A 26,638-nucleotide genomic window follows, 5' to 3' on the forward strand; every position below is an offset into this window, starting at 1 on the left:
TTATGTGTATACATATTGCTTTTATTTCAATTCTCCTTCATTCCATATAATTTGCATTTAAAATCGCTTTATGCACAGAACCTAAAGAATATAATGCACCAAGCACAAGTTCATGTATGATTTGAATCTTCAGAACCCATTATGCTGAAGAAAGAAAAAAAAATGAAGTGGTATTATGACTATCATACTTCCAAAAAATAAATTAATAAGGATTAAGAGCTTGTGGGGGAAAAAATCACATTATGCCTATTTGTGTGTGAATACGTTTTGTGGACCACTTTTGTACAGCATCAAAGAATGTAGCTCAACTTACTTAAATACTACCCAATCATGTGGCTTAAACCTGTCAATATATGATTTAGGCATGGTGCTACAATGTTGTTATTTTTTTTTTTAAATGTCATGTGACAATGTAATGCTAATCAATCTCTTTTGTATGAAGAACTTTACATGAACAGAAGAAATATGCAATAATGTATTAATGGTGCAACACTGTAGAAGCGTTTCTTCAGGTTATCAAACTTTCTATGTGTAAAGCATGACATGTCAAGCACTGAAACCCTTGAATGCAACATTAAACTGCCAAGAAGCACAGTATGTTTGCAATGACTATAACATATTTGTCTTTGTTCCTGTTTAAAAAACTGCCTACAGAAAGTTAAAATATACAATCAGAGCTTTCTTGTGATATGTATGAAATGAATGTATTTGTATTCCGTCATATACAGTCACAGTTCCAATCATTAAATTTTTAACAGTGTGTTCCTTTTAATACGTGATGTGTGTTCTGCGTTTCAGTCATGTCTGAGGAAGATCAAATCACTTTGCCTCATCACCTCATTTACTCACTGGAAAATCCCAGTATGACTAGCTTTGCCATCAAAAACATGGTACACTGTATGTGTCTTACTTCTGTGTATGTGATACCATAACAATAGAAACTGCTCTTGCAAACACAGCAAGCAAAAGCTTGATCTCACAACATTTGCTATCACAAAAATATATGTCACAGTTTTCCAGATCAGTCAATTTGCACAGCTAGAGCCAGAACCATTCCTTTTTTTCGTTTTTGTTGTTGTTGTTGTGTGTTTGTGGTTTGTTTGTTTGTTTGTTTGTTTGTTTTTTTTTTGGGGGGGGGGGGAGGGTTGGTGTGGTTGACAGCTTACCAAGTGTACACTTTATATGAGTAAAGACATGTTACACACCCAATGTGTAAAATTTGGAACATGTGAATCATAGAGTTGGGAGTGCTATTATTAACAAGGCAAGTGCCAAAATGGGTCTCGCCCTTGCGGTGACCATCCACTCCCCAAGGGACATCTACCATCCAAGTTTGGTCACAAACGGACCTATACTTATATGGATCAAAAGTTATGACCCATAATAAAAACGCGCCATAAAAACTTAACATTGGGCTCTAAAAGTTTGTTGACCCATGCCTGTGACCTTTGACCTTGTGGTGACCATCCACTCCCCAAGGGACATCTACCATCCAAGTTTAGTCACAAATGGAGTTATGGATCAAAAGTTATGACCCATAATAGAAACGTGCCATAAAAACTTAACATTGGGGTCTAAAAGCTCGTTGACCCCTGCTTGTGACCTTTGACCGTGTGGTGATCATCCACTCCCCAAGGGACATCTACCATCCAAGTTAAGTCACAAATGGAGTTATGGATCAAAAGTTATGACCCATAATAGAAACACGGCATAAAAACTTAACATTGGGCTCCAAAAGTTCGTTGACCCCTGCTTGTGACCTTTGACCTTGTGGTGATCATCAACTCCCCAAGGGACATCTACCATCCAAGTTTAGTCACAAACGGACGTATGGATCAAAAGTTATGACTCATAATAGAAACGCGCCATAAAAACTTAACATTGGGCTCTAAAAGTTTGTTGAACCATGCTTGTGACCATTGACCTTGTGGTGACCATCCACTCCCCAAGGGACATCTACCATCCAAGTTTGGTCACAAATGGAGTTATGGATCAAAAGTTATGACCCATAATAGAAACGCGCCATAAAAACTTAAAGGAGACCTCCGGATGATTTTCAGATTTTTACATTTGAACAACTATAAATTAGTTATACTGAGGACAGAGTTTCAGAATTTGTAATAATTGGGGTGAAGAATAAGAATATTTTCAAAATTTAGAACAAATTGCAATGAACATGGATGATGACATGGCAGAGTCACCATAAGAATGCATGAGTTGGGGCTCAAGGAAGCAGAACAAAAGAAGAAGGCATGCATAGATTAGACACAGGTGAACTCGCAAGCAAGTGGTATTGTAATGAAATTACACTGCTACATTTCTGAAATATGTGAACCTCTTATGTCATCATCCTTGTTCAGTGTAATTTGTTTAAGGTTTTTCAAAGTATTGTTTCTCTACTCAAGAACCAAAATAAATTCCACAAATCTATACATGGAGTTGTCAATTTATGTACTACATGATGTGAAATTATGAAAATCGTCCGGAATGTCCCTTTAACATTGGGCCCTAAAGTTTATTGACCCCTGCCTGTGAGCTTTGACCTTGGGTGACCTTCATATATGGTAAAATGTGAAACTTTGTATGACCCCTCTTCCCTTGAAGTTTGATTGCAATTGAAGCCCAGAGTAAAGAGTTATTGAAGTTTTTGTAGCGTTACGGACAGACGACGGACAGACGGACGACGGATGGACAACGGATGGACGACGGACGGACAACGGATGGACGACGGACGGACAGACGCCGCAGGCGATCCCTTAGTCTCCCCTCACCTCCGGTGGGCTCGACAAAAATCAGTACACATGGCCAGGCTATAGTACACAGAAAGATCATACCACAATAGAAAATGCCAACAATATTCATAATGCCAGTCACTTTCATGTGCAGGCAACTCCCGTTATAGTCAAGTCCTCAGGACGGGCAGTTTTCTTTTGTTATATCGAAATTCCATCATATATACATGTAGCTGAACAAAAAAGCATGTTAAGATATATAAATAATAATCTTAGGACCTGAATTCTTATTTCGTTATAACAAGAGTTTCATTATAATCATGTTCATTATAACCAGAGTGCACCACACTTCAACAAGGAAATACTGTTCTTATAATGACAAATACCGTAGCAGATTTATGAATTTCCACATACGACAAGACTTTTCTCTTACTATAAGTATGAAGAAAAACAAGGGAATTTCGACCACAGACCATAAACAAGTTTATGTAAGCACTTCTTCTAATTTAATGCATCAATAAATGTGTTTTAGTGTATCTGTGCAAATACATGTATACACATTAATATATCACACAATGTCAACAGATACCTTGCCATCAATTAAAGTAATCATGTTTCTTCCACAATCTTGTAAACTGTCCATTTTGAATGGTACTGCTTTCTGCAGTTCCTGAAACGGACAAAAGGAGCACAATTTTCACCAGCGAGTTTTAAAGGGATGGTACACTTTTGCTTAAGATGGGGCTTCAGGTTTCAATCTTTTTTTTTGTGCGATGAGAAACCTCTTATAAATTGTGAAAGAGCATACAATTCTAGGATTATTTCATGATTTATTTGATCACAATTAGTTTTGAAATGGTCGAGATATCCAGAAACAAAGAGGTCCTAATAAAAAGTGGGACCCACCTTTTATTGTGACATCTCTGTTTGATTTTGTTTTTGGATATCTCATCCATCTGAAAACAGATTTTCATCAAAGAAACTTTGAGTACTTCTCAGAATTGTGTGCTCCTTGATATGTCATAAGCAGTTTCTGATTATCTCGCAAAAAGTTAAAATCTGAATCCCCATGAAAACCAAAAATATGCCATCCCTTTAAAGGCCCACAATGACTATGACATATAATGGCACTCGATGAATAATGCTCTGGTGACATTAGTGTTGGAGCTGAGGAATTCTCACGGGTATCCAGCAGTACAATGTACATGTTTAAACAGAATTTCTCATCCTCATGTGTGGCTTACACACTTGGTATGAACCATTTGTAATGCGTATTAGGATACACAATGCACTTTTTGTCAGTACACCCTAATGCTTCTTAAGATTTGTCATTATCTTAGAATTTGGGATGTACACTGCACATACACAACAGATTAGTGCATATCGACGCTGGGGTGACAAGACCTTGTATCTTAAATTTTGGTGAAAATGACTTTCTTTGATTAACCAATACTGTAAAGTCCCTTTAATGGCCAGATACACGTAATTTGTTCAGTGATGTCCTGTCCAAATCCTAGCTGTCTTACCCCAAAAATGAAGCCACCATGGCATGTCAAATGAAAGGCTATCCCATTTGATATAGTGCTTTGGCTGCCATGTTTTTTTGTTCTCCAGAACATTTGACATTTTGCAGATACGAGGTCTTGTCGTCCTTGCAACAATATATATGACTACTGCCAGTCTGTGTCAGTGATAAACTGAAAAGCAGAAGTATTCGTTTATGAGACATCAGATAATGATAACGAAAATTTGGCATTTCCACCTACCACATCACTTTGTTCCACTGCAGCAAGAACTCTAATTAATTTACCATTATAACCAAATATAACCTGATATGAAACAAAACATGTAAAAGAAGGTTAGTACAGAAACATCCATTAAAACCAAGATGAAAGGGACTGTAGGATGATTTTTCTCTTTATAACAAAATTTACATTAGATGGGACGCCCATAGGTCGCTACATAAATACTACACATAATGTACGACTACAGACTGTTGCTACAAATCAAGCACCAGTTGGAGGTGAAAAATCTGTAATGACAGCATCAGTTTGTGTGAAGCAGACTACAATGAATACTACTTTTGCACACGTGTATTTGTTTTCTAACCTCATATTACAACCAATTAACTGTTCATCATGAATACGGTACTCAGTTTATTGTGGGTCTGCAAACATCTTATGGAGAAGGAGAGAGATGGGGTGGAGGATATTGTGATAGCTTCCAATGACACGCTATCCATGGATTCTTACCATCCACATGGGAGTGAAAGCATCTGATAATCATGGCCAAAAAATCAGTCACACACTTATGCCTAAGACTAGTGCATAAATTGGTAGATGGTACGCTACACCCCCAAGCTACAGAACGGAAACTTAGGACCAATACAGCACACATCACAGTGAGTGTTACCTCTCAATTTCTTGTGTGTGATGAGCATTCAACATGCTCCACATGTTTGTGACCATAATGTATACAAGATGCTGTAAATCCTTGTAGCATAAGCACTGGGCAATTAATCACTTCATTTAATCCTGTTGTAAAAAACAAAGCCAGAAATGGAAATATTGCATGCTTTACTACAGAAATCATCTCATGCTTCAAATATCTAGCTGAGTATTTCCAAATTAAGTTGGCTTTATTGAGCAGGTAATGCCATTCACATTTGCGTAAAAATATGCGTACGGTACGAGGAAAATCTTCTTGCGATAATAACATCTCATTGTATAAATGTTCAATATACTGGGATGTGCCTGTATCTCATTCAGCCAAATATACAGGGTGGTGTTTCCTGGATATGAAACTGAATCTGCCTATGTGTAATCTTGTAGCAACTCTAGCAAATTACACACGATGTCGCACAGCTGTACAGTAGCAGTTTAATTTGTCCATCTGACCATGCACTGTGATCAACTCTAGGATTTACGTGATCGCTTCGTATCGTCTTCCTTCTCAGTGATGTCATCAGCTACTTTGGTGGCAAAGTCTTGTGTGTTGGGAGTGTTTAGGGCCAGGCGTATCCGTCCCACAGCTCCATTTGGATCATCTGTGACAATATTTGCACCTGGTGATACACACATGCAAAAACAAATGAATAAATAAATGAACAAATGTTCAGATTGTCAAAAATGTGAGATGTAGAATACTTTACGACAGCAATAGATTCTGACCACATATAACATAAAATGATCACTATCATACACACCATGCATGAAAATTGATATTGATAAGAAAATGTTTTGATGCATGATTTGTAGTCTCAAATCCTATAATCCTATTATTAACTCCTTTGTTTACTGGGAAAACATTAGACTTTACAAAACATGAAAGTAATAATACATGTATGCCATTAATCCACATATTATGGCTGACTAGATGACAGTCTGATCAAGAATTCTAAATATGCGATGAATTCATAAAATTACATCAACAGAATAAATGTGGAAACTCTGGAATAGTTCATGAAAGAATGTCACCACCCAAGGAGACAGACTATTTTGCATTTGCTATCATACAACTAGCATTTAAAAATTACATAAACATAAATCATTCAGTTTGATTTTGGAAGAAAACAAGGTAACTGCAAACGATGAACATATACTTTGGTATCCACAAAGAATTAGAGCATCTGGCAGGAGAACCAAATGAGCCTGAAATGGCAGTCTGAAATTGCACTCTTTCCCTTAGTGGTCTGGTACTTTATCCCTCAATAGAATTTAATAAGGAAAGAGTGGGCATGGAGATCAAATACGGCTGAGTTATCACTAGTCAGCATAACCTGAAGAAATAACTTCACAAAGTAATTACATTTCTTCAATGGGTGAGTGAGTGATTGTTGCAAATAAATTTCAGAATTACTCATTTTTCCATCTTAACACGTCTTCCAAATCAAACTAGTGACAAGAACGGAACACTTGTCATACATGGGTGAGAGCAAGACGGGCAAACAATGGGACAATGCAAACTGTACAATAAAATTCTGTTTCAAACATTGTCAGAATTGTAACAAACTGTATGGGTTCATTTAATGCAATGACTAATAATGCCTTACAGCAAACTTTGATGTAAATGTTCACATGACCAGCGGCAAATTTTTCTCATTTCTCTGAATAAGAATCAGTGAGTAACAGAGGAAAAATTGAACTACCCACGCACCTTAAGATATCTTGAGTGTAATGGAGCAGGCAGAGCAAGGTTAATTGCCTCTGATTCTGTTTAGCAGTCGCCCAAAGAAACCCGGCTCGCTCTCCTCATCACTTTCACCTAAAGGTTCTTCTTTTGATTTCTTGTCTGCATTGAATGGACCAAACACAAAAAAGGAATACTGAAGGGGAATCATTCATCTTTCAAGAATGTCTTTCTTGAATGATATAAACACTTATCCTCTGCTATGAGCCATGTTGAGAAACTGTGCAGTTCTGCACTGTCTAAGATTATGACCACTAATAAACCAGGAACTAATTTGATCTGTTAATCATCCAGTAATCCATCACCTCATCAGTGAGCCAACTCATTCAATTATAGTTCTAACCTTCATGTTTTTGACAATACACTGATCAAAATTACCATATTTATGAGAGTCTGGCAACATTCTACTCCTGCCACCAACGGGTCTACTCCCTTCCAACCTTTGTTTTCAAATAAATGTTTGATGCTGACTTACCTTTTGTATAAGTTATGATTAAAGGATGTGTACTTTCCTGGTTGAGGTGAGGATTTAGCTTTTTAACCTTTTTGCGAGATATTCAGAAACCACTCTATGAGATGTCAAAGAGCATGCAATTCTAAGGGGTATCAAAAGTTTATTTGATGAAAATCGGTTTTGAAATGGCTGAGATATCCAAAAACAAGGTGAAACAAAGAGATCCTAATAAAAGGCGTGGCCTGTCGCCTTTTATCATTATCACTTTTTTTGATATCTCAGCCATTTGAAAGCCAGTTTTCATCAAATAAACGTCGAATCCTTCTTAAAATTACATGCTCTTTCATATTTCATAAGAGGTTTCTCATTATCTCACTTAGGAATGTTTAAAACGTGAATTCCCACCTCAACCAGTACTGTACAGTCCCTTTAACAGTGACCAACCATGCACATTTGAACATACAAATATGGCATCTCCATTAGTTATGACCTAAAGTTACATGAGTATAATCGATTCTGATGATCTTTTTATACATATCTAATTTTCTATTTACATACTTTATTGGCTGTATATGATCTATCTAGCAGAATCCCTCAAAAGGATATTATGCTTGTCAAGAAAAAGTTATTAATCTCTTATCAGAAGAAATTTCTGATAAATAAAGATAACAACTTCAACAGGTTTTCAGCAGAGAAGCATTAAGCGTGGCTGAAGAACCAAGGACTGTTGAGTTAGATAGACCTGGCAATAAGCCCATCTGATGTACTGACACACTAAAATTGTGCAAATATTTTGCACATACTGTACATGGCCATCATTGTATTTCAACTTTATTAAGTGCATAATAATATACTAACAAAGAAAGTGGAAGGCAAAAAATTGAAAAAAAGAAAAAAATTGCAAAAAAAAGAAGAAAAAAAAGAATGCAAGCAGTAGTATTGCACTTGTCAATTGACAATTGTAGTTCTGACCCCAGGGTACCTGGGATGGCCAGGACTTGCATCGGGTTGCATTTTTAGGATTCATAAAGCTGTTCATAAAGTTACATGTTACAAATGACTTTACGAACGACTGGAATATGAAGTGCCAATATGTGAACCCATTTTTTCCCCCTACTTTTTAACAAAGTATAACTGATTGTCAATATTTCATCCGCATTGGGGCAAAAATACACAAAAATACAAGAATAATCATTATCATCTGCAGATTTCAACTTTAGCTATTGAAATTAACAATAATTAGGAAACCCACTTGGGTTGCTCTATTTCAGCTGTTCATAAAGTCATGTGTAACTCTTCAACAGACTGGGCAGCATTTGAGGCACTCAAAATATTACCCAATGTAAATGTCTGTCTGCATATCTCAGTATATTCCAAACCCACCTGCGCAATATAAATGAACTTCCCCTGACAAACCCTGGTGTATACCCGAGCAACCCGGGAAAAAATAAAAAAATAAATAAAAATAAAAAAATAAATACAAAAATCCTCGCTCAGCTTAGATGCAAGTCCCTGCCATCCCTGCTTACCCAGGGGTTGGGACTATGATTGACAAGTGCATAAAAACAGTCCAATCAGCTTTTAAAGGAGACCTCCGGATGATTTTCAAATTTTTACATTTGAATATATATAAATTAGTTATGCTGGGTACAGAGTTTGAGGATTTATAATGATTGGGATGAAAAATAAGAATGTTTTCGAAGTTTATAACAAATTGCAATGAACAAGGATGATGACATGGCAGCCTCATCATAAGAATGCATGAGATGTGGCTCAAGGAAGCAGCACAAAAGAAGAAGGCATGCATAGATTACACACAGGTGAGCTTGCAAGCATGTGGTATTGTAATGGAATGACACTGCTACATTTCTGAGATATGTGAGGCTCCTATGTCATCATCTTTGTTCAGTGTAATTTGTTTAAGGTTTTTGAAAGTACTGTTTCTCTGCTCAAGAACCACAATAAATTCTACAAATCTATACATGAAGCTGTTGATTTATGTACTACATGATGTGAAATTATGAAAATCGTCCGGAATGCCCATTTAATGGACTACCACGTCGAAATGCAAGTACCATTTCAAATGGGTCACTAAGGTTATGACAGAGGTATAATGTAGTACTGTTGCTCCACTCACCATCCTGTGTCTTGCTCAGCCCATTGATGGTCCCAGTCACACCAGACTCTTCCTCTGCATATGCCATCATGAGAGCCTTCTGTTTGCTTGACAGAGACCTGGGCAAACATTATACAGTCAATTATCATCTCACCCCATTTCATGGAGTTATACAGGATACTAAAGCTTAAAGTCTGCTCTTTCAGAATCTGTCCTCAACTAAATATCCATGTCTGGCGACTTTTTGTTGTTCCATTTTGTGTGTGTGTGTGGATGGGTGGGTGTGTTCTGCAACGCACAAAGATTTTGCCTCGTCGTTTCATGACTTTTTTCATTGAAGTCTCCCTCATATTTTGAGACAAAATTTGCAACGTCCGGGTACACTGTCCTGAGGTTACGTAATGTTTTACATATGCATGTCAACCCGAAAACAGCTCAAATTCATGATTTCGTGTGCAAGTGCAATGCAAATTGTGGTTTTTTGTTAAATTGATATAAATTAGATTATTTCAACTTTTAACCATTGAAATTAATCAATTCTAATGTAGGTAAGCTTGAAAAAGTGCCTGCAACAAATTTCGGCAAAAAAACAATAGAAAAAAAAGGTCGAAAAACAATAAAATACATAAGAAATTAACAAAACAATAAAAAACAAAAGAAACAAGTTTTGATTGTGCTATTTTTTTACAAGAAAATTGTTGGAAGTGTCTTGAGGAACTCTGACACAAAAATTTAGCAATCCTTCAGTCTTGTTCATGGAGTTATAGGCGAAAATATGATTTAATGCGTAAATTTGCATATTTACTAAAAATAGAAAGCCAATATTTTTCTACTGTATGACCATGTAATCTTGTAGTTGACATCCAGCTCTATCTTCACGCAAAAAGATCTGAAGGGGGAGGGGAGGGTCAAATTGATCCCCCCCCCCCCAGTAAAAACTTGGTCTCAAATAGCCAAGTTAAAATAGGGTTAAAGGTATTGTTTACCATTGGGAGTAGTGATTTAAAAAATATTTGAGCAAGGAGGTTTAAGAGATGGAGTTCCAACTGGCTGTAATTATTCAAATAGTTGTCACTTTTCTATTGATGTACAAAAGAATTCCACAGGTGCATCTGTGCCTTTGGTGGCGGGGTTTGATGCCGCCGTCTTGGTGAGCAATCTGAAGATTCATTTTGAACGTTAACTTAATGTTGGCTTTATTTTGCTTGTTTATCTATTAAATGAAACGAAATCTCGCTTAATGATAAAGCTCATTAAACAAAGGTCAATCCCTTCAAGAAATGATGACATAAATGGTATCCCGGGGTACCAAATAAAAATCAGCCATTTTGTTGAATTATTTATTTTTTAAAGAAGGTTGTACCCTGGGTGCCAAAAAGAGGAAATTATTTTGGTGCTGGAGCTAGCGCGCGCTAGTTACTGCACTGCACTGCACTAAAGCACACGCTAGTGGTATCGCAGCTTCCATGCACGCATAGTATAACATGCAGTGGCATGGGAATGCTATGTACATGCACACACAGTGCATGCATTTTTCTCTGGCTGTCCTCGAGTGGACGTGAGGTGGCACTACACAATGCGGTAACCCGGGGTACTACGGTACCCCGGGGTAACGCGTGATGCATCAAATATGTGCAAAAGTGTAAATCAGAGCTGTATCATGTGAAAGTGTTTAAAACTGTACCCTCCTGGAAAGCCGGTTTTATCGCTTTTCCACTTGATTCCTCCAAATAAAACTGATATGGAATAATCTTCGAGTATAATTATATATTAATAGATATATCAGATTAGTGGCCGGGCACGGCCAGTCGAGTAATTTTCATTTTCATTTCATCATTTTTTGCGCAATTTCTATTCGCGCATCCCCGTGTCTTTACCAGTATATACCACCTATCTTTTATAAGTAGGGATGGCGAAAAGTAATTACCATCACAAAGACATATTTTCGTTAGAAAGTGGCTGATGATTATGCAATGAGACATGAGTCAATTGTCTTCCTATCTGCGCGGCAGATCCAGTTTCCCACATGCCTCAAATACTTTCGAGTGGCGGCATCAAACGTGACTTCAAAGGAAATATGACAGTTGTGACTCCATTCTCTTGAACCTCCTTGATTTGAGTTATCACATTTGATGCATATGTGTAGGTCAGATGTATCACATAACACCCTATCATAAAAAAAAAAATTGCACTAAAGCCTAAAATATAAGGAGATATCACTATTTTCCTCAATAAACCGTAACTGTAGATGGTTAACCCTATTCTAACTGGGTCGACGTTTCGCGCCACGAGTTCGCAACGCGTAAAGATTTTGCCACGTCGTTTCACAACTTTTTTCATTGAAGTCTCCCACATATTTTGAGACCAAATTTGCGGCGTCCTGGCACACCGTTCTGAAGTTACGTAATGTTTTGCATATGCATGTCAACCCCAAAACAGCTCAAATTCATGATATCGTGTGCAAATCCAATGCAAATTGTGTTTTTTGGTTAAATTGATATGAATAAGATTATTTCAACTTTTAACCACTGAAATTAATCAATTCTAGTGTAGATAAGCCTGAAAAAGTGCCTGCAACAAATTTTGGCAAAAAAACAATAGAAAACAAAAGGTCGAAAAAACAATAAAATACATAAGAAATTGACAAAACAATAGAAAACAAAAGAAATTGATTTTGATTTTGCTACTTTTTTTACACAAAAATTGTTTGATGTGTCTTGAGGAATTCTGACACAAAAATTTAGCAATCCTCCAGTCTTTTTAACGGAGTTATAGGTGAAAATATGATTTCATGCACAAATTGGCATAATTAATTCATTAAAAATAGAAAGGCAATATTTTTCTATTGTATGACCATGTAATCTTGTAGTTGACATCCAGCTCTATCTTCAGGCAAAATTTCGCGGCGATCGCGCGATCGGCGGCCGAGATCTGAAGGGGGGGTCAAATTGACCCCCCTCAGTAAAAACTTGGTCTCAAATAGCCCAGTTAGAATAGGGTTAAGTCTAGAAAGAATTTATTACCTCCGCCAAGGGAGGGGGTTTTGTTTGATTTGGTGTTTGTTTTGTTGGTTTGTCTGTGTGCAAAATAACTCAAAAAGTTGTGCATGGATTTAGATAAAACTTACAGAAAAGGTTGAGAATGACACAACTAAGCGAAGATAACATTTCGGAGTGATCCGGCAATTTTTGTGGATTTTATGAAGGATTTCCAATATTTTGGCAGGTGGGGTCAATGAACATGGGAGTTCAAGCTGCGCATTGTTGAGATTTTCATATGCGCACTAAAGTGCATGCTCTAGTTTCTGCTTTGGCAAGGTGCGCCGCACAGCCGGAGGTTGATGACATAACAAAAGGCTTCTATATTGGGATGGAAATTGGGCGACTTTCAGCACACATATGTATGGGTGAAAATCACTAATCACTATGGAAGAACAAGATCAGTGGTGGAAATGAGCTGCTTGGCGGAGGTCTGCATTCTCAGAGTGCTTCTATAGTTAAAACTATTGATCACATTTTGTACACTTAACAATACTTCACGTTGATTATACTGATTAAATTTTTTACACTGGTTGTTTCTATCCCTAACTCACAATTTAAAACCATTTTGAAGCACGACAGCTGGGTTTTTGTTTCATCTACAAATGGTAAACAATGCCTTTAAACTCAAATCAAATGTAATGTATTAAGTATAACATGAGACCAGCACCATTCATCAAGTGTTGCAATTCATATTACTGCATGTTTTGCCAGTCCATGAATCAAACCACATGGTATCTATCCAAAGACCAAAGTGTTTGTTTTCAAAGTGAAGATTTTTTCCCTTGAACAAGTGTAAAAATTATATGTTTGGTGCATGACAAACTCCCAGAAGTCTGACTTCACTTTAACTTACATGGGGATCTTGATCTTGACGTGGACATAATGGTCACCATAACCATAGCCATTGACTCTGCTGATACCTTTCCCTGGCAGTCGTATCCTGGCATGTGACTGGGTGCCTGCTGGAATCTGTATGAAATCAGAGCAAGAAGAGAAGACAAAGAGTGCATCCCCAGTATGAGATATGACGTTCACAAAGACTTCTTATTATGTAATCTTTACAAAAATAATTGATATTATATTCATCAGGACCAAAAATGACAATGGCAAAAACATTTATGAGATTATCTATAAGACCTTCATATGGTACTGTAATTTCCTTGTTGCTTTGAATACTAAGACTGGAATTTTTAAAATTGAATATGATTTAGAATTACTGATTTTTTTTTATTTTTCCTCCAAGGGTAGTTAAGAATGTTTGTAAGCCAGCAATTATGGGACTGACAAACTTAAAGTTCCCTTTGAAAGACTAGGCAATGAGGATAAAGTGCTTTGCCAAATGGCACAACTGCTACAGCCAGGGGAGTTGAACCTTGGACTTTGTGAATGAGAGTTGACAGTCTTATCCCCTGAGCCACAAAAGTTTGCTACAGCATAAACCAGTTTTACTTCAGTACACATCAGCAATGAAAACCTATGACAGTTTGAAAATGGTTCTCTCATACAATGCACATTTAGACAGAATACTGGGTAGGGAAAGCTTGGCGAGTTATAATCCCACTATGAAGTACACAACGACCACGTTCAATATGGTAGGACTCACATCTAGTGTTATGGTGTCGTAAATTCCTCTGATTTTCACGGTGCCTCCAAGCGCGGCTTGAGTGAAACTGATTGCAGCATCAGAGTGAATGTCGGCCCCCTCTCGCCTGAACTGGTTGCTCCTGGCGACACGGAAGGTGATGAAGAGCTCCTGACTACCAACGGGCATTCTCACTGTCTGTCCATCTTCAATGCCTGGTGCACAAGTCAATTGTATTTACGCAGATGTATGTTAAATACACTATGATTTTTCACCTTTTCTTATCCATCAGTTTATGATGTACAATGCAATTCTTAGTATGCCAATATGTTGTGGTTTATAAACTTAACTAATTTTCATAACCCTCTGACTAATAGAAAAAAAAAAATCAGTGAAGTGTAACAACTCCCCCCCCCCCCAAAAAGAAAAAAATGAAATGAAGCCAATGATATACATACATACTGTATATATAAATCATGTAAAATGCAAAGTCAATTGAATGGTTAATTTTTCCAAAGATCTATGCCCCACATAGCATGATTTTATCATGTACTGTATGAGGGACTGACACTATGCAGCATGACTCATTCCTTCATGTTTAATCATAAAGACAAAGCTTTAATACAGATAGCTGAAATGTAATTGGTTGGACCCTACCATTCCAATCCTTTCCCCAACATACAAGGAAAAAAAAAAAAGGAGAAAGAAATAATAACAAAACACAGATGTCAGTCCTCATTACATGTCAACACAGTCTTGAATTACACTGAAATATCTGGTAAATACCAAGAATTTTTTGACATCTTTATGACTGCCTTACCAGCTGGAACTGGCACTGTGACTTTCTTCCGCTGCAATGTTTGTCCAGCCCCCTTGCACATTATACATGGAACATTGATAATTACACGAGTGCCACGGCAACGCCGACAGGTTGTCCGCATCACAAATGGTCCAGTGTTAACAGTTTCCTGCAGGATTAATTCAAAGTTAAAAACAAGTGCATCATCAATCTTTGTGATTAATCCTATCCATATCACATAGCAACAAAAAATATCTTTATCAAACGTTCTTGCAAGAGTCTTTTTTTAACACTTTGTTGCTAAGATTTGCACTATGTCCCTAATGACAGTTGATATATGAATTACTAAAAATGATTATCATCCTGCACAAACTTGCAGAAATAATCTTTAAATAACATGACAAAGTTGTATGAGCAGATATATATAGAGAAATTGGAGTGTTGCTTGTTGTTTCCCAACATTTTATCATATGCAGTGGAAATGACATCTTATGTATGTCATCCGATGCACAAAATTTAGAGGGAGACTTTCAGTATCTCCTGAAAAAGTTCCCTCTATTCAAAGTGACATTGGTGTATGTATTTCATGTCTTATATGCTCTTGATCAAGTAGAGTTGAAAAATCCACATACGTCAGCAATGTATTGTATCTTCTAAAATACGGTACTGATTGTCTTCTCCTCAATTTCCTGAAACTTAATTTTTGTAGCTGAGAAACAACCCATTCCCCTCCAAGAAATGCAAACTAATCCAATGTTCCCAAATCTCTGTCCTATTTTTCTAACCTGTCCTGTTCCATTACACTGGTGGCAGGGGGATGACTTGGTGCCTGGCTCTGCCCTAGAACCTTTGCAACGTTCACAGGTGTCCTCAATGTTGACTGTCACCTCCTTGTTGACACCACGTGCTGCCTCACTGAATGACAAATCCATCATCACCTGGGTACACATAAAAAATTATTAATATAGCATACCTGCCAACATTTCAAGATGAAATATCTTACTCGTGGATTGCAAAAATCTTATTTTATATGCAAACTGAAGTTAAAAATCTTACTTTTGGTCAAATCTTCAGAAAATACACATGAAAGGTATATCTAAATATTTTTTAAAAATCTGATTTCTCTGACAGAAAATCTGATTTTGGTACTTTCAACGTAAAAAAAATCTTACTGAATCTGATAAAATCTCACTAGTAAGCAAGTATGATATAGTAAAAATATCAAATATCCGTCAGTTTTAAATTCCCTCCATCAAGATATGCGCAAAGGAGGGGAGAAAAATCAGTGACCATAGCCTTTTACTACTTTAAATTCATGGTACTGATTACTGTCTTTTTCTGTTTTTAAATGATTTCAAAACTTCCTCATAAGTATTCTACCAGTGTACATTCCTAGATTAGGTTACAGCATCTCTTTATCTTATTTGATTTTTTTTATTCTTTGGACAAGTTATGTGACCGTTGACCCTTCAAGATTTTTCACAAAAATCATATCGGCAAATTTACACCTTATGTATTAATTTTCTTAAATCGTCATAATGAGATGCAAGATGAACCACAATCCCGAAAACATAATGCCTTCACCACACACCAACAAACTAAAAAAACAAAACCAATAATCTATGGGTGGGACATTTACACACAAGTAAATTCTAACACCATAGTAACATGTCTCATTAGTACAGTATTCATCGCATAATCGGGCATCTGATAATCGGGAACCTCACTTAAATGACATACGCTTCCCAGAAACATTTCCAATGCACGTTATTTTCACTGGATAATCGGGCGGGGACCTCTGATAAACGGGACAATTTTTCTTCAAGCGATCTTTGATTTTGTTGATATTTTACACAAAAAATCTACCAAAATACCACAACAATAATATATTTCAAAGATTCCCTATCAGTTGTCGTTTACATCAAACTTACAAAGCAAGCTTCGGACTGGTGTGTTTTGACATCCGTCCATCCAGTACACGTACATTTCAGCTCGCTGCCCGCCTTTGCTTTTCTGTACATGTGTATATATGGCGAGCCAGATCGCTACAACACATGTACAGTGCAGTGATCGCGGCAAGTAAACAATCAAGCCGTGATGATTGAATGATTGAAGGACTTTTCATTGACGTTCCCACATCAGTTCTGGGTAATCATTTCCCATGGTTGTGGATATGTATTTATACAGAACGCCCTACGTGTCCAAGAATTCTACGTATGTTTAAGAAAGTGCTAGCTTTTAATTCACATATTTTGTGTTCGAAGAGAGGCGACAGAAGAAGAACCCGGTTGCGATTACACTACACAGAATGCAGGGACAGCTAGAGGGTCGCGCCGAGGGGTAGCGTGGACGTGTATTCATGTACATGTACAGTACGTCAGTATGCATGTGTGTGTGTGTGTGTGCACTACATAATGTACATGTCGTATGCCGTTAGTGTATGGTGAGTGCTCATCGCGAAATCGGGCACCTCGCTTAAAGGGGCCGTGTTTGCTACTCCCAACCTGTCCCGATTATGCGATGAATACTGTACCAAAAGTTCAAATTCCAAACAATTTTCTTTTAAACTTTTAATTTTACCGCTGGAAATTTTGAATATTGATATTTCTTATTTCTCAGGCAAATCACCTTTCTTTTGCATTATCTTGACAAATGTAACTTTATCAGGGTACCATCACAACATATCATTAGTTTCAGTTCAAATACAAATGGAAAGTGTCACATATTCATGGTAAACAATGACCAGCACATACCTCATGTGCCCTGTTGAATCCCCCAAACACAGATTCATCAAACATGCCACCTCGGTCAAAGGCTTGGTTACCAAAGATTTTTCTGAAGAGCTCTTCTGGGTCTAAATTGGTCTGCTGCCACTGGCCCTGGAAACCTCCAGCACCACCCATGCCACCAGCCCCAAAGCCTGCCTGGCCTATGGTGTCATACTCTTTCCTCCTGGTGTCATCACTCAAGACCTGCGAGAGTTGATCAACAACATATCACTCTTAAAAAAGGTTCTAAAAACACTAAAATCATCTTTCCAAACAATGATGTACACATCCTGTGAAAAAAAAAAACCAAACAAACATAACAGCAACCATGGCAATAGTGTCTTTGTGAACTGCAAATAAGTAACACACACTATATTCCATTTAATACAAGATTGTTTCTGAAGTCATAATTATCATTGCTTTCACTTTACATGTATTTGTACTTGCTCTTCACTTATCTCCATTTTTCCTATGCAAATGGCACTTAGAACTTGGGCCATGTACCCAGCTGCGATGTTCAGTCACTTGTAGAGCACATTTGATTTGACAGGCAAGCAAATAAAGCCATGGATGGCAATGCAGGCCAGAATGAAGACTTCTTAGACTGGAGCAGTTGTTATCTACCTATGCCAATGTATTCAGCCAAATGACCTCAAACTGAGGCGAATAGGAAAAGACACTTTCATGTGACATCCATTGTTGTTGTTGTTGTTGTTGTTGTTGAGAAGAGAATAACAAACAATCTAGAAAATGAACCTTTAGGATTAAACATAATCTACAACTACACTGTGAATGCCAACAAATCAAATAATGATTTATCAAGTACAAGTAAGATAACACATGCAGCTCTTTGCAAATAGAAAGTTTTGTGGCTACATAACCAAATGCAAATCAAAGCATGCTGACACATAATGGATGTAACAACTTGCCAAATACCTTGTGTATGTGTGGTTAGAAAACTGGTACTGAATGTAGAATGAATCTAGTGGAGTTTTCAATTATCATTCAATTCATATCCAAAATGCAGTGCTCAGTCATTCAAACTGCAGGTATATGACAGCAAACTTGGGCCAAGAAACTGCATTACACTTTAATTAAATATTGAATGCTATGCAGACGATTCTTTTATTCAAATAAGGCACTCCACATATCTATTGCAAAATAAGGCTTGATCAACAACGTTTGTGAACTTAATTTGTGGAGAAATCAAGTTATGAACAACATTACTCTCAATCACAAATTGCCCTAGTGCAAGAAATCAATTCCTTTCATTTCTACAATATATACAGTTCTTACCTCATATGCCTCAGCAACCTCAGCAAATTTTTTGGAGGCATCTGGATTTCCTTTATTCCTGTCTGGATGGTATTTCTTCGCCAGCTATACAATAAGCAAACAGGCATAAAACTTTCATTTTGAAATATTCATTCTATACAGAAGGTTTGTTTTAAATGGACAGTGGTTGAGTACTTACGTTGTAAAGGTGCAAAGGCATATTCACAAAAACTTACTCTATTTGAATGGATGGATTTTAGCATTGAATTCACATACCTTGTACAGTGTGTCCAAAAAAAAAAAACTACCATCAGATTTTTGCATTGACAACACCCAATATGATTAAATTGTCTAAATGCTACTTCAGGGTCTTAAAATACATCTTAGCTCTATTTTGCAGAAAACCCCATTCAATTTGGTTAAGCAGTCACAGAAAAATGTGGATTGTTGTAAAGCATGTCATGAGTCTGATTCTTCCAAGTTTTAATAGTGCTTGGATGCTCTTGTGTCTGAACACAATAGACAGAACTTGGAGGGAAAAGATTCCTGGCATGCTCTACAAAATTCCTGATTTCTCTTTGACCACTGAAGCAAATCGAATGGGGTTTTCTGTAAGATGTGGGCAATGAATTATATTTTCCTACCCTGAAATTGTATTTGGAATGATTCACTATTTTAAAAGCTATCATTGCGGAGGGTCCCATTGCAATTTTTTTTTTTTGGACATACGGTACAGTACAATGCTCATTAATGGTCGTTGCAAATGACTCAACAATGCAGGACATAAAATAGTATGAGCAAAACTGATCTTTAAGGCATCTGCAGGATGAACCCTATCACACAAACAACTGGCATATTCATCATTTGAACACATCATTGAACATACTGTATGAGCTGAAATTTTCGCGTACAGATATTTTCGCAAATTGCTACTTGGAGGACATTTTCGCGAATTGTTAATTTCGCGGTTGCGAGGGTCTAACTGAACTTACTTATTTGTGCATTGTTATTTTCGCGTGTTGTTATTTTCGCGGTTCAAAGGCGATTCGCGAAATTTGCGAAAATAAAACCACCGCGAAAATTTCAGCTCGTACAGTAAGACACAATTGCCTAGAGATTTTTTTCCTTACTTGTCTGTTTTTCATTCTAAGTAAATAACTGGGTCATATAATGATGACTTTGTGAACAGACATACTAATATTGTGAGATTTATACTATGTTTGATAATATGCTTTTCATGTGGTGTGTCAATCTTTTTTGTGTAAGAAAACATTAAAGGCTCATTCATGGGTTTATGGCATGACCTCAAATACATTTAAGGCAGTCTGAGGATAAGACCATTCAGATCTATTAGACCAAGGCAAAAGTATTCAAACTTGAATAATACACCTCTTAATCACAACCACCAATTATAAATGATAAGCATAAAACCCTAATCTCACCTCATAGTATGCCTTCTTGATTTCTTTTTGTGTTGCTGTCTTTGGAACACCAAGCACTTCATACAGATCTTTTTTCCCTGCTAGAACGGCGCTGCTTGTATGTATGCCATGACAGGAGACATTATTTTTGACAGGATTGAAGCTGACTGCATGAACAGAGGAAAATATAAGAGGATACCATCAATCATGATAAAGTTGTCATACAAGTACACAGATAGAATCTGGTGTGTACAAATGTAATACCAGTATCTGTAACATTCAGTGGCTAAAGCAGTTTAAAGAGTCATTCAATCATACTGTAATTCTACCCCACACAGAACATACAGTATGTAATGCAGCAAAGATCTTTTAAAATATCACTGAAAAGAAGCTCCTTTCCAAATTGTGATACATTGTAACCTGCCTTATGCTTACCAACATAATTTGACATCCAATTTTATAATGACTAGTGATTTAAGACACTAGACCAAGAGACAATATCACAATTGATGAATATGAGCTCCAATAAATAAATCTATTCTAATATGTTATACAGTTTGTACACGTATTCTTGATGGATATGGATTGTTTGGTTGGAACTACTACTTTGTATTTAAAGTGTTCATGTTAGTATTAATAGTACAAATTATGTACTTTTGTATCCATGTAGATATATCTCAAATTCTACATTATAACAGGGAGGTGAGACAAAAAGGAGTGGGCACTCTGCCCTCAGGGTTTCCCCTATCACTCAACACAGGATTACAAGGGATCAGTGCCCCAACGAACAAGTAAACGACCTCTTACGTAACGAGGTCAGTCTGATCGTTATCACTGCTGTTTGATGTTCGATCCTCGGGGCCGCGGTGATTTGGCCCTCTATCGTTAGGAGTACTTGTATGGACAGGCCAGTTGACTTGTGTGTGTTCACAAGGACGTGTATGAGGGTTTTACATTCTTTGTGCAGGCTCACAAGGCATGTACTCTTGGGACCTGCTAGTCTAAGAATTCAGCTCTCGATAGATACAAAAATTTTGAAAATCGGCCAAGAAGAAGTTGAGTTTTGACAATGTAACTGTTTTACAATAGCCATTGTTTTGTTCTTGTTTTAATCAAATTACGACGCAATGTCAAGTGTAAATCCTGACTAGTGCTGACGAAATTCACCTGTAGATCAGCAGATGTTGGGGTTTTTCTTTAGTCTGATGTATCACTTCATTGTTCGCTCTTGTTGGTTCTCTTGTCATATTTTTTGGGAAACTTGCGTACATCCGCCAAGACATGTTTTTTCTGGTCCCACTAACATATTTTTGTGAGCAATTTTAGTTCTCTAGGGGATGAAAACACTATTTGAATGTTTTTTTGTTGTATGCTGGGGATAGATTGAGGCAGGAGGGCTCAAATCTACAAGAGAGTGGTCATGATGAAGACTACTATAGGACCTAATCTTGGTGAAATAACTTGCCTCCTTGCCTGGTGTATGGTGAAAACATGTGAGAGTTCAGTGATAGCTGAACTACACTGTATCTCACATGTCCTGTATCACTGTATGCCTGATAAGATATTCACCATGGCGTTTTGTTATTTTTTGTCTGTCTCTCTGTTTTTGTTTTATTCTTATTTGAAAGCTGAAAGAATGGGTATCTTTATGATGGTTGTTGCTGTTGTGGTTGGTATTTTCTGTGCTAGCTTGGTATATAAAATTATTATTATCATCAGACATTATTACACTGTAGGGCCTGTGTTCCACTACTCAATTGTTCATGTTTCCTTCATATTCTTACAATCAGTATATTATTATTGGTGCTGCTAATCATTATTATTAAATGTTTTTAAGTCTGTGTTAATTTGTTTCCATTTCATGTAAAAGTTATTTCACCATAATAGCATGCAAAGTACATTTGTTCCCAAGAAATCTTATAGTACATGGACATGTAAATGCACATAGATTATGATACCTTGAATACTAGCTGCAAAATTCAAAATGTGACCATGCAACCAGTTCACTGCACATCACAATTCACCAGTGTTGTTTGCAGGCACAGCAATGGGTAATGCACCAGTAATGCACTTGGGTCAGTACCACCCAGTACCACGAGGACTAATCCAGGTTCTGGCCAGGGAGGGGTGAGACCCACCAGCCTGTTGACAAGGATTGCGCATGTGCACTGTGCGGCCAAGCGGCAGTAATCTAGTTAGTGGAGTGGTCTCTTGGGGAGTGCGGCTCTGAGGATGGTTCAAAAGACACTAATCCAGTGCCCACTCCTTTTCCTCTCACCTCCCTGATTATAACCAAATTCCACCAATATCACAGGAAATATTAATACTATAGAGCACATTTCCAATCTCTCCTGCAAATTTATACCAAATCCAGTTCAGAGTTGTCAATCCACTTTACCAAGAGCAAAAAAAAAATCAGTGTAGACAATGATTATGGCAAGTTGAAAGAAGTTGCTGGTGAAAAGTTTGTATGTGCGCGCTCCATGAACTGCAATTGTCAACCGACTTCATTCAACTTGCCATATTTGAACAAAGATTTTAACTTCCAGTGTTAGTTACTTGAAATATAGTTAATTAAATATATAGAGTGCATATGTATATTGAGTTTCCAGAAATCTTTTGTAAACAACTGGATAAGAACTAGGAGCTGTAAACCTAAACAACTGGTGATTTCACGATCGAACTCTCAACCTCATCTATTCTCATATTTTCCCCAAATGGCAAGAGAGTGGAACAAATTGCCTGAAAAACTTACATCAATAATAAACACAAATGCTTTCAAAACAGCTCTACAAAGGCATCTGCATTTGGACTGAGCGGCACTCCAGTCAGTCACGTTCTGATTGATGCTCAACCTAAGCTTTTCAGAGTAACAGATCCAGATCCAGATCCAGATATCATTCAGTTTAACATTACATGGCTAATTTCACAGCTTCAGTGCAAAGGAAGCATACATCATAATCAATCGCAAAGGCAAAGAGTGAGGTTGAGTTGTTTTGAGCCACAACATGAAAGTACCTGTCAATATTAATGCTTCCTGAAAACTGATTTGGTGCAAATTCATGCGATTGGAAATAATCCATGAATTATTTTCTGTGATTTTGGTGCAATTTGAGATATCTAGAATTCATGGATAGGAAATTACATTAGTGGTAGTTAAATCTATACACCCTATAAAAAAAAAAGGTTAATCCTCATCATGCCATGTCATGCAGAGTGTTGGCAGCAGTTTATCCTCAGGGCCGGCCTTGCCTCGGGCCTCCAGGATCGCAGGACTCAAAAACCACAATGGTTAAATTTTAATACTAATCATGATCAGGATGCGATCAACACTATAACAGAGCCCGGCAAAACAATTTCTAGAGTCCCTTTTAACCCACAAGGGCCAGTGCAGTGCCGGGAAGCCCTCATCCCGCTAACACACACACACAGCCAGCCACAGTAAATATCCACACGTGCACACCACATACGCTAACTAGTCTCGGTCTCGACCAACTGCGACAAGCTGAACGCTCCCACAGAATAACTGTGTGAAGGAGCGCCCCGAGGCGGGGTTAGGTCTTGACTAACTGCGATCAGCATCCCCATATGCATAGCGTAATCATGGTAATGGGGCTGCGCACTGTAGCATTCAGGATCATGACAGAGTGGTATCGTGGAAAAATATCAACTTAAAATCGAAAAATTTCTTCAATTTGAAGACTTACCAGTAAATTTGAAGTATTTAAAACAGGCTTTGGGCAACTTTTGGTTCCGCCAATAGATAGTCTAGTCCCGTTCTGTTCGAATTGATGACTTAATGTGACTCGGTCGAGAGGAACCTGGGAGAGCTACACACTACACTGAATTGACGGCCAGCGCATGCGCACACAGACATCTTATCCGGTCAATGGATTTGATTTGTGCGCATGCGACGTGTGCACATGCGCTGGCTGTCAATTCATTGTAGCTCTCCAAGGTTCCTCTCGACCGAGTCACACTTGACACAGTCATCAATTCGAACAGAGAAAGGGACTACCGGTATTTATTGGCAGAACCAAAAGTTGCCCGAAGCCTGTTTTTGATAGTTCACCTTTACTGGTAACCTTCTCACACTGGCAGTGTCGGAAGGTACGGTAATGCAGTGGCCGTGCCGCACCGTTTATTGGCAAAGTGTGCGTGTATTATGTAGCTGTGTAGAGGCCCGTACACTCTGTACGCTCTGTAACGTTGCATCTGACGGCGATGTATTGTTACATTTTGAAGATAAAATGAATGCGCTTTTCCAGCAAATGTAGAATTATTAAATGGGTGTATCTACAAAGTAAATAACTTTTCCATGGATTCTGGTTTGTCTCGTATTTCTGCGGGATACTTTTCTTTAGGCTGCGTTCACATAGAAGTATACTATTCGGGTATTCGGGCTCGTTTTTCGAGGGCACGCGAATAGCTTGAATCGAACGATAGGATTTCCTCACCGGTTCACATAGGAGGGCACTACACGTATTCGAAAGTACCGAATAGCTGCGAAAAGTATAGCAAAGTGGGAATCGAACTTGTTCGATTTTCTTGCAGCGTATACCGTCTCTCGTTTATGAAATACGGTAATGATAATTTCGGTCTGGATTTGCCCTTTAGCAAAAATAAGCATGTAGACTGACATTCTGATGCAGTTTAGAACTAATAAGATTTGCTAGGATGTAGGAGGAAGAAATCCTCACTGCATGGGATGGTGAGTTGACGGTGCGGGTGATGGTATTCGGGGCCCGAATAGCGAATAGCAAATACCGAATACATGTACTTCTATGTGAACGCAGCCTTACGATGTACTGTAAATTCATGGACACGGCCGTGAGTCGTATCATCTGTAGTGTGGTATACAATCATTCATCATCCAAAAATTGATTATCAAATGTCTTTTTAGAACATGAAGAAACATCTTTAAATGTTTAATGCTATAATGCCATATCAGTATCATTTTGACATACATCTGCAATTGTACAAGCCAGTTTCCAGTTGAATGTGTGTGTGGACACAAACAGTCACAAACACCAATGATAAATAAAGCAGTGTTTTGAATATCATGGAATTTATTTCAGTCGTACATTTGTTGAAAGACATGTTTTATACCTGTTTCAATTAATAGCACAATACATCAGAATTGCAAGTACACTGGTATCAGAAATGCCATTACAACACTAAATACCAGTTTTAAGATGGTCATTTTCCCTTGACATCTGTAGTGGAAAGAAAAAGCAAATGTATTTCTGCATGCATGAAGTTTCATTTCAAGTATGGTACATATATATATTTGTTTGAAAATGCACAGAGTGCAGGCAAGACATACACTTGGGACCTGGTCTCTCATAACACAGCTACCAGAGTGATATTTCATTTCATAAATTGGATATAGAAAATAGTAAAGCCCTCTCTCGTTACCTTTCTCAGAATTACCGGACGAGAAACACATCATTACTTTCATTTTGACAATCCTCGAAAAAATAGTAAGATATCACAGGTCTGCCAACTCTCACTCATTGAGAGTGAGACTCACTCATTTTGGTCCTTTCTCACTCTCAAACTTTATTTCATTTGCATGCATTTCTATTGATCTCACTCATTTTGACTCCGAAATTATAGCATTGGCCTATGGGAGTCTCACTCTCAAGTATAGTTTCCAATGTTGGCAGCCCTGTATCAAATAGTAAGGATCTCCCTCATCGCCTTGCTCAAAAAACCCGGACGAGAAACTACTTTCTTTTTTTACTTGGCCTAAGTCAAATTGAAGAAATTTTTCGATTTTAAGTTGATATTTATCCGCGATACCACTCTGTCATGATCCTGAATGCTACAGTGCGCAGCCCCATTACCATGATTACGCTATGCGTATGGGGATGCTGGTCGCAGTTAGGTCTCGACTAACTGCAACCAGCCCCAACGGTCTATAGCGGCGCGGTCTCCGGGGCTAGGTCTCGACCGTCTCGTCAACGTATTGTATAAATTTGAACATAACATCGTTTTCAGCACATGGGACTAAATCTCACTCACACTCGCCTCTTCTACCATAAGCATAAGCATGCATTCGATAAATTACCCTTGCTGTTTGTCATTAACGAGGAGGTAAACCGCGGTGAGTTTCTTGCAGACGTTGCTAAATTTCTGGAAGTTACAAATATAAGAGTTTTGCAGGTTCTTGGACGGTTGACTTCTACTTGGGCGAAGATAGCACGCAACGACATCGGGGAGGCCCTCATGCATCTCAGCGCACCAGCAGCAGCCATGT

The 26,638-nt window shown here is 37.8% G+C and overlaps 1 protein-coding gene across 2 annotated transcripts; it reads right to left on the reverse strand.

Annotated features, from left to right (window-relative positions):
- Window positions 1–26,638, reverse strand: LOC140235217 (dnaJ homolog subfamily A member 3, mitochondrial-like). Of its 2 annotated transcripts, XM_072315249.1 has the most exons (11): window positions 26,450–26,638; window positions 20,398–20,543; window positions 18,977–19,060; window positions 17,666–17,884; window positions 15,698–15,850; window positions 14,934–15,081; window positions 14,135–14,328; window positions 13,385–13,500; window positions 9,512–9,609; window positions 6,888–7,022; window positions 5,658–5,796 (listed from the first exon to the last, which is right to left on the reverse strand). In XM_072315249.1, exons 1-10 carry the CDS (start codon window positions 26,634–26,636, stop codon window positions 6,928–6,930), a joined length of 1,440 nt encoding a protein of 479 aa, XP_072171350.1. In that variant the 5' UTR covers window positions 26,637–26,638; the 3' UTR covers window positions 5,658–5,796; window positions 6,888–6,927. The 2 variants fall into 2 exon arrangements, with proteins under 2 accessions (XP_072171349.1, XP_072171350.1); XM_072315248.1 differs by lacking the exon at window positions 6,888–7,022 and having other exon boundaries at window positions 1–5,796.

This window comes from Diadema setosum, chromosome 11 (genome assembly GCF_964275005.1).
Source record: "Diadema setosum chromosome 11, eeDiaSeto1, whole genome shotgun sequence".
Taxonomy (NCBI): domain Eukaryota; kingdom Metazoa; phylum Echinodermata; class Echinoidea; order Diadematoida; family Diadematidae; genus Diadema; species Diadema setosum.

Excerpts from the sequence above, each read along its gene's own strand:
- LOC140235217 (XM_072315248.1), bottom strand. The coding sequence starts at position 26,636 with ATGGCTGCTGCTGGTGCGCTGAGATGCATGAGGGCCTCCCCGATGTCG. Across the intron at positions 19,061-20,397 it reads TCAAGAAGGCATACTATGAG|CTGGCGAAGAAATACCATCC; the intron begins GTGAGATTAGGG and ends CTTATTGTATAG. Across the intron at positions 5,797-9,511 it reads GCTGAGCAAGACACAGGATG|GTGCAAATATTGTCACAGAT; the intron begins GTGAGTGGAGCA and ends GTGTATCACCAG.